The 9,809-nt window shown below is 37.4% G+C and overlaps 1 protein-coding gene across 1 annotated transcript in view; it reads right to left on the minus strand.

The window, feature by feature from the left end:
- LOC136729105 (disks large-associated protein 2-like) overlaps positions 1 to 8,748 on the minus strand; it is a 31,471-nt gene extending 22,723 nt beyond the window's left edge. The window contains exon 1 of the mRNA XM_066697527.1: positions 8,625 to 8,748. Within this exon, the coding sequence (XP_066553624.1) occupies positions 8,625 to 8,748 (124 nt within the window). The remainder of the gene's footprint in view (positions 1 to 8,624) is intronic.
- Between the last annotated feature and the right edge of the window lie 1,061 nt (positions 8,749 to 9,809).

A 9,809-nucleotide genomic window follows, 5' to 3' on the forward strand; every position in this document is an offset into this window, starting at 1 on the left:
AAGCCACACTAGAGTGGCTTAAAAAAAAAAAGGTCAATGTCCTGGAGTGGCCCAGTCAAAGCCTGGACCTCAATCCAATTGAGAATATGTACAAAGAGTTGAAAATTGCTGTTCACCAAAGGTCCCCATGCAACTTGATGGAGCTTGAGCAATTGTGCAAAGAAGAATGGGCAAAAAATACTGTGTCCAGATGTGCAAAGCTGGTAGAGACTTATCCACAGAGACTCATGGCTGTAATTGCTGCTAAAGGTGCCCCTACCAAATATTGACTGAAGGTGGTGATTATGCATTCAATTATTTTCTGTTTTGTATTTGTAATTAATTTAGAACAATTGGCAGATACAACTTTTCACTTTGGCATTATGGACATTTTCTGTGTTGATCAGTGGCAAAAACGTCTGAATAAATCTATTCTGATTTAATGTTGTAACACAATGAAATGGGGAAAGGGTATGAATACAACTCTCTTTCACACAGAGATTTGTCACAATCTGGAACAAACTCCTCAGCGATGTGGTTGAAGTTGAAAATCTGGGAACATTTAAAAATAGACTGGATAGGATCACTTAGTTAGAAATGGACACCAAACAAGCAGGATGGTTTGAATGGCCTCCTCTCGTTTGTAAACTTTCTTATTTAAACTTAAGTAACTACAAGCTATCTCATAGTTTTGAGAGTCATTGTAGACCATTTCTGGCCCAATTCCATATTAACATTTCATATCAATTATGTCACACTTTGGTTTGTTATCTGATGCATATATGTGTTTTCTCTCTCTTCTTAGTAGTCATACATCTTTCTATGCTGTGCTTATTTGTGTTGTTGGCAGTTTCTGTATCATTTTGGCATTGCGTGACCAGCAGCAATACGTTTTGGTCATACACTGGTAGCATGCATTGATCATATTCCATTCAAAGATCTACTGTGCTCTGACTAATTGGTGTGTTGTCCTTTAAACAATTACTTATATATTACAACAGAGATCGCGCTCAAATATTAGTCATTTTTTAAAATTAACTAATAAATTAAATACATAATAATTAATTAATACAGACAAAATGTTCTCAGCCTCAAGCCTACATCAGTGTCTCTACATACAGACATCCAGTGAAAGGAAATCCAGAATGCATTCTCAGGACTGTAGCATCTACCTGTATGGAAAATTTTTAGGTTTTGCAAATTGTTCCAAAGTTTTTATAGTATTGGGCAGAGTAAATGTAAATGACAAATAAACAGAAAAACAACACAAAAAACCTGCACTGCTGTTTCCCTGTCTTTTTACATGCAGGATTTTAAACACATCTTATGGAACATGACAGAAGTTGACTTTGCGTTTTGGTGTTTAAAACCAAACCAACACCTTGAGAATTTTATAGAACTTTGAAATACACAAGGAAGGGTGGCAAACTTGATCAAATTAACATAAAAGTATATCTAGTCATGTTGAGCAACATCAATATATTGAATATGCTGTACAGTTTGGGCAAACTTGATTTTGGTTAATTGTATATAATTAATTAACAAATGTTTTGTGCTTTCTTTGATGCATCATTTTCTAAAGGTTAACTTGCAGAAATAATACAATAACGCAGGCAAGAAAAAAAAAACACAACAAATCTTGTTTCTAAGGAAAAGCTGAGGAATGGTCCTCTCCGCCTCTGTGGAAAGTGACATTGCATACTCCACTACTGCTCTGAGGTTAAAGAAGACGGCTTCAGAGACATCAAACCTCAAGAACTATAGAAGCAAACTTACTGGCTGGTGGCAACTTTTTACTTTAGGAACCAGGGTTCCATCCTGAACATACAGCACCCTTTCAGTTAAAAATGTGTCCGCCACAGTATGAGAACTAGGTTCTTTAGCTATAATGAGACTGGTTCTAGTGGGAACAGCAAGTGTCTAAAAAGTTCACATAGTGCTCCTATTGTTAAAGTCTTCCTTTGTGTTCGCTGACTGGAAAGGCAAGTTGTTGATGTAAGCACACAAACTAAACAGGTGAATTGTTTTTTTTTATTTTCATTGTTCATATATTATGTAATGAAAATAACTGATAATTATAACTATTTCTTCTGTGGTTTGCAATACTTCTACCAATCTTCATATTCCCTGCTCTTTTCTCTCCACCTTGCTCTCTCTCTCGTCACACACACAACCAACCATGTCTCTTCTCCTTACAGTTCCTATCAAAGGTTTCAAACTTGATTGGCAGCATAACCTATTACCTATATAGCACAATGTATTCCCTGATTTCTATTTCCTCATTATTTATTTTGTTGAAAGCAATTATATTTACATCAAGGATTTATTTTGAGGTTGAACAAGCAGAAAAAAACAAGTTAATGGGAATGTTTGTAAATTTTTTTTTGGTCAAACATATCTATCACAAAATGGTGGTGTGGTTTTAATGCTTGTCTGGTTGTTGACAGAAAACTTAGACAATGTGACCATTTTATGCACGCATTTGATATGAACTTCAATTTATTTAGGATTTAGGATTTTATTACGATCCCCATTAGCTGATGCAGATACATCACCTACTCTTCCTGGGGTCCACACAAAACATATATAACATGACCAACAAAAGAAAAAACATTTATAGACAAAAACAATAATTAAAATAAACGTAGAACTGAACTCTTACAGCATATACATTCAATAGTTATAGGTTCTTCAATGCTTCACTTGTTTTTTTAAGCTTGTTTTATTGTGTGCATTATTAATATGAACTGAAAATGAGTTCCATTCCACCATGGCTTGATACAACACTGTGCGTTGCATTTGTTCTAGATTTTGGAACTGTGTAGAGACCTCTGGTGGCATGCAGGGGATGAAATTAACTTTTTTGGCCACTAGCCACTGTGTCTGGTAGAAGAAAAAAACTTACCAGCCACTTGATATTTTTACCGCCCAAAGGCAAAGATCATAAAAAATGCATGAGGGTGTGTAAATGTGTCATCAACATGTTAAAACATGACATTTATTCAGGTAAGTTGAATAAATCAATCACAATAACAAAAGCTAATTGCACACCTGTATAGATTCTTAGATAGGTGCGTATGAGGAAAAAGTATCCTCCCACATACTGTTTCTACTTGCAAGTGTTATAAGGTATTTGATCAAAACATTGCATTCTACTGAATTATAACACTTGCTAGTAGAGACAGTGTGCAGGAGCATGGTTTTCAAATTAATCGATCACATATGAAATAACATGGCAGCAAATGGGGATCTGGATAAACACACTAATACATGAGAAGGGGTGTTATATGGTCACACATTGTCCCTCTTCATACTCCTCTTCCTCTTCACTGCTACTCAATTCTCTGGATTCCCACACATCGTTAAAAATAACACTATGTAACACGATTTTTGTTCCTGTGTAGTAAGTGTTATTTCCTAATGGCTTATGCCTCACAAGTGTAGAAAATGGCTATTATTCCCCACAAACTTTGCTTTTGTGACTTGGACAGTATATTTTGAAATTTACCTATTTCCAATGAGAAAATGGGTGAATTTGTGTCTTATACTAAAGTCTTATACTAAAAATGACTACAAAAGATTTAGAAATGAGTAGTTTTTCAAGATTTACGATTATACTGTAATTTCTCATCGGAAATAGGTACATTTCAAAATATCACTGTCCTGGTCACAGAGTAAATGTTGTGGGGAATAATAGCCATTATTCAATAGCTATACTTTTGAGGCATAAGCGATTAGGAATTAACACTTAAAAATAAAAAAAATGTGTTACATAATGTAATAAAATAAAAGTATTTTCTTAAGGCCCTTAAAAGTCATTCAAATGTTTGTTGTCATTGAAAGTTATTGTTTATAAGCTACAATGTAAAGTATGTTTCTCTCTCTGCCCTCTGCCCACTGCTCTCACAGCAGTGTGTAATCTGACACTTGCCTTATCAGCCGAGAGTTCCAGGGCTGAGAGAGATGCTTTGGATTGGTTAGATATTAATTGTCACGGTCTGTGATTGGGTAAAAAAAGATATTATCTCTAGGGATGATGACACACCACAACATCCTTTCCATTGGTCAATACCATGCCTATGTTCTGCAGTTGTGCATGGTTCTTTTCAGCAGAATCTCAACTATGCAGCTAAAAAAAACACGTCTCTATCGCAAATAGTTTCCCCATAAAATGGATACTTTGTAATTGATGTAACTGATGAATACTTATCTCACACAACAACTATCTTAAATAAATATATGTAAAAATACCTTCCTATTAGAAGACATATGGAAATGGCATAAGCAGACGTGTCAACTCTCTTGTGTCAGACTTGTACTATTGTTTCCTGACATTATCACAATTTAAACTATAAATGTTGCAACTATTTGTTTAGGAATATTTTGCAATTACATTACATATTACATTACATTATTTGTCATTTAGCAGATGCTCTTATCCAGGGCGACTTACATTTGTACCCATTTATACAGCTGGGCATTTTACTGGAGCAATCTTAAGTGAAGTATCTTGCTCAAGGGAACTTCTCTGTGAGGAGTGTTCTGTCACGCATTTTTCCACAGATATGTGCAGATCTGCAGAATTCCACTGATTGTGTGTATATGGACTTTGTCAATGCAACTATTATAATTCTAAAACACTTAATTCGTTAAAAAGTCAGTAATTATGACTATGAAAGGTCATTATTTTTCCACATCCTTAACCTGCAGGAACCTTGCTTCTGCTTCATTGCTCTCCATAAAATGTCTCCTCATGCACTAAAGGCTATTCAGATGCCATATAATTAAAAAAAAAAAACATGATATTGTGGTTGTCCAAATCAACTAAAATACCAACACTACACTACAGGCAACTCACGGATATCTCACACTTTGACCTAACTGTGACCTAACTATGCTCACACTGTGAGCCCCCCAGTTCATTGTGACATGGATATTCAGTAATAAGATTCAAGACACACACACACACACACACTGTAATATGTTCAGAAATGAATTTATTAGTGCTGTACAATTACAGGCTTTCTCTTGCTACTGATCTTTTGATGCAGGTTTTTGAGATGCTGAAGTACCTTTCAATTTGATGAAGCACTTTGAATTCTACTGTCTTCATTTTTTGTTTTCCAGGTTTTACTTCTACCTCCACCTCGCTTCACACATTCTGGAATAGAACATCAAGTCATGTTGTAAATACAATACAATTTGTGGAATCTCAATGGAAAATCATTTGTGTCCACCTGATATATGATGTTATACAAATACTACTCTTGCAAAAAGCAGTAAATAATAATACAATTCTGTGAGTTATGTATGGTAACAGTTCAAAGTCTTTAAATTAAGTTCACCTGATCACTAGGCATAACCCAGTTGATTTTAAAGCCCACAATCTTTCCTAGAATGACATACTTTAATCAATTAGCTTTAAATATTGCAAGGGTGGAATTATAATTGTAAAATGTGATTACACTTACTGAAAATGCATCTCTGGAATACTGGTGGTTTCTTCCCATGCCTTCCTGTCCGGCTGTAACTAGTCATCAGTTTGTCCGCAATTTGTGTGTTTTAACACACTCCAAACAACCTCAATAATTTCCCGTTAGCCAAACATTTAAATACAGTGGTTGATCTATAACGAAAATGGGACTAGTATAGGTCAATGTGTGATTGGATTTTCTTAAAAAAAAAAAAAAAAAAAGATAGTCCAATCAAACCTTTTGGTTTGTTCATGGGAACACATGTGCTTATGATAAAATTATATTATTGGCAAAATTCCACATCCATACATGTAAATGTACTTGTAAATCTAAAAAACCCTTCACCCTCTAAAAGCATTAAGGACTCTTAATGTGTCTGTTTTTCAAGGTTTCTCTATAATGTAATTTTTGTATTGTAATAGACCTCGTTTTTTTGTTATTGTTACTCTGTAGCGTATTGTTTTACATTTAATTAACACTAGAACGGTCATAGCTGCTTTTTGTGCAGCTTTTGCAATTCAAAAATTAATATCTCTGCGAATGTGAATTTATCCCGCATATTTGTTATTATGTGTTACTAAATAAATGAATTAAATAAAGCTGGAGACTCCTCAAAACGAATACGTTATAAACACTTTCTTCAACAACACCGGACCTGCAGTCTATGCGGTAATAATATAGCCAACAATCTAGGTTTTGTAATACATTAATTAGTCAGTGTGAAAGATCGTGTGGATTTCTGAAACACATGATTTTCTCAGCAAGTTTCAAACTTTCCTGTGGAATTCAATCTTGATGTCGTTGCAAACCCAGGTCTCTAGATCAATGCATTAATCAGTCACCTATTTGATCATGACGATAATTCTTTTGTATTAGGTGTAGCGCAGAAAAACGTGTTTGCTGCATTGATACGCAGCTGTAATGGACATGCAACTATTTCTTTGCATAAGATGTTATGTTTTAGTTTTATGCTATATTTAGGTTTTATAATCGTATGTGCGCTTATATATGTGCATACCGATTTATACACAAGTTTACACTGTATTGCACTTGTTTTAAAAAAATACGGAAAACACGTACATTTTCAATGTAAATGCAGTGTTTCTGCACTGAAAATGCTGTGTGTGTGATGTTCATATGTAAAACTAAGTTATCCAACTCTTTATTTTTCATTTTTGTCACACAGCGGTTTCGTAAAGGAGCTGCACATTATGTGGATGCTGCGGTTGTATGTACTATGAAATGTTGGCGGTTCTAGTGTTAACAAAGAAAACTATCAAAGTTGTGACTAGTAAATATTGCATATTTCTGTTGCATTTGCTAAATAGTCCATGATCTCTAGTTTATTGTTGGTTGCAAAAACACAAAAGTAGTAAACAAAAATTCCTTACCATTTTGCTCTTTACTGATCCTCTCTTCTGAGAAATGCTGGGGTCATCTGCAAAAAATGTTGATCTTCACAGTGCCACCAAAGACGCTCTGTTTAAACCAGATAGTCAGCTCCTGCTTTTCTTCCACCTTTGATAAGGGGTGCTCTAATATAATCCAGGTGCATCATGTTAAAAAAAAACAGAAGACTTGGAATATGAAATTAGGTAGGTTTTCCATTATATTGAGAGGGAGAAAAGCACCACCGAAACTCCACGTACATGAATGTTCCCATGTAAATTAGATGGAGTTGACTATCTTATTTAAATAGAGGATCTTTAGTGACCCCTGCTGAAAGGTCATAGTAACTGGGTCACAGTGAACTCACACTGTGAGCTCACAGGGTGACTTCACTGTGATCTCAGTGTGATGTCTGTTCTGGTGAGCTCACAGCATGTCCTACACATGAGCTCACTGTGACCTTGTTGATAGCTTCACTGGGACTTGTTTGGCTACCTGCCAAAGTGGCTGGTAAGATTGACAGATTTACCCACTCCTCAATTTTATTCCTTGGTGGCATGTCTGGTGGGGTATGTGTGTGTATTAGAGCTGAGTGTGAGTTGACTATACAGACACTTAGGGATTTTCAATACATTAATGTTTCTAACATAAGAAATAAGTGACATTGTGAGCCTCTCCTTTACTTTCAACCAGGAGTGACTGTGATGCATATTATTTACACTAGATCTTAATGTGAATTGGCAAGCCAAGACGCTTTGTTCTGAACCAGCTATAGCTTTCCTAAATCCTTCTTTGCAGCACCTGACCATGACAGTTTACAATCTATAGTCACACCAAGAAGCTTTGTTTCCTCTACTTGCTCAACAGCTGCTACATTGTCCATTACCAGATTTAGCTGAGATCTAGAGCTCAAGGAGTGATTTGTACCAAACACAATGGTCTTAGTCTTAGATATGTTGAGTACCAGTTTGTTATTAGTGACTCAATCAAGAACTGTCTGCAACTCTTTGTCGAGGGTTGCAGTGATTTCCTTAACTGTTGTAGCAAACATGTTTAGTGTTGAATCATCTGCATACATAGACACACAGGCTTTTTTACAAGCAAGTAGAAGATCATTGGTAAAAATTGAAAACAGCTACAGGCCAAGCGACGACCCTTTTTATTTTTTTATGTGTCTTACATTTGTAAAGCTTCCGTTAAAGAAAATGATTTGTTAAGAACAGGCAACATGCCCGGGCATTCTGGGGTAGTAGAATGACTTTAGCTTTTTTCCAGGTTTGTGGACAAACATTCGTCTCAAGGCTAAGATTGAAGATATGGCAAATAGGAGTAGCAATATGGTCCGCTACCATCCTCAGTATCTTTCCATCTAGGTTTTTAGTATCAGGTGGTTTCTCATCATCGATAGACAACAGTCATTTTTACATCTTTTCCGTAACAATTAAAATAATTGTCAATATTTAATGGTTTAGGGATGAAATACCTATCTGACTCGATGAAGGATGGAGTTAAGTTGCTCTTACTGCCCATTATATTATTTAAGCTACTCCAGAGCTCTTTTCCATCATACTTTATATCCTTTATCTTGGATTCATAATACTTTTTTAATAATTTGTGTTCAATTTAGTCACATAGGGCCCAATATTTGTAGGGTTCTGCACCGTTCACTCGTTTGTATGACAAATTGTATGCATGGTGCAATTTGGGGGGAGTGGCTGAAATTATGCACTCTTACTTCCAATCACTCTTTGAATCCTTTGTCAACAACCCCGCAAACTCTACTCCAGCTTCTCCTCTTCACCCCTCCTCTTCCTTCCTCTCTCTCTGCAGAATACTTTGCCTCCTTCTTCTCCTCCAAGATTACATTAATCCGCAAGCTCTTCAACAGTCCTCTCTCTTCTCCCATTGTGCCCAAGTCTCCCACTAATCAAGCTTGCTTTTCTTCATTCACACCTCTTTTGGACTCTGAACTTTCATCTCTTTGCCATGGTCACAAACCCATGACGTGTGCCCTGGACCCTCTCCCCACTCACCTCCTCCAAGTGACTGTTCCCTACTTCTCTTCCTCTCCTCCCTCCTCAACCCCTCACTCCTCTCTGGCTGCTTCCCCTCTGCTTTTAAACAAGCTGCTTTTATCCCACTCCTCAAGAAACCTACCCTTGATGCCACCTCTCCTCAGAACTACTGCCCTGTCTCCCTACTCCCCTTCCTCTCAAAAACCCTTGAGTGTGCTGTCTACTGTCAGCTCTCTGCATTTCTTTCCCATTACTTTCCCATCACTCATTTCTTGATCCTCTGCAATCTAGTTTCTGCACAGCTCACTCCACTGAGACTCACTGACTCCCTCAGCTGTGCTTGGGTGGCCTCCCTCTCCTCAGTCCTCATCCTCCTTGATCTCTCTGCAGCGTTTGACACCGTCGAACACTCCATCCTCCTCTCCTGCCTCGCTGACCTTGGAATCTCTGGAACTGTTCTCACCTGGTTCTCCTCCTACCTCAACGACCAAATGACATGGCAAGGTTCCTCATCCACTCCCCAACCTCTCCTCACAGGTGTACCCCAAGGCTCCATCCTGGGCCCCCTCCTGTTCTCCCTGTACACTTGCTCCCTGGGCCACCTCATCGCATCCCATGGTTTCTCTTACCATTTTTATGCATTTATGATGCCCAGAAACTCCCATCGTTTCCCTCTTCTCACACTTTCATTCCCTCTTGCATCTCTTCCTGTTTATCTGCTATCTCCGCCTGGATGCACTCGCACCACCTCAAGCTTAGTCTCTCCAAATCTGATCTCCTATTTTTTTCACACCTCTTCCTCACCTTCTGCTGACCTCTCCATCTCAATCCCATTGGAATCTACGACGCTCTCTCCCTCTTCTTCCGCTAAGAACCTAGGAGTCACCCTCAATCCTTTGCTCTCCTGCACTCAGCACATCACCACGCTGACACGCACCTGCCGATTCCTCCT

The sequence above is a fragment of the Amia ocellicauda genome, chromosome 1, assembly GCF_036373705.1.
Source record: "Amia ocellicauda isolate fAmiCal2 chromosome 1, fAmiCal2.hap1, whole genome shotgun sequence".
NCBI lineage: Eukaryota > Metazoa > Chordata > Actinopteri > Amiiformes > Amiidae > Amia > Amia ocellicauda.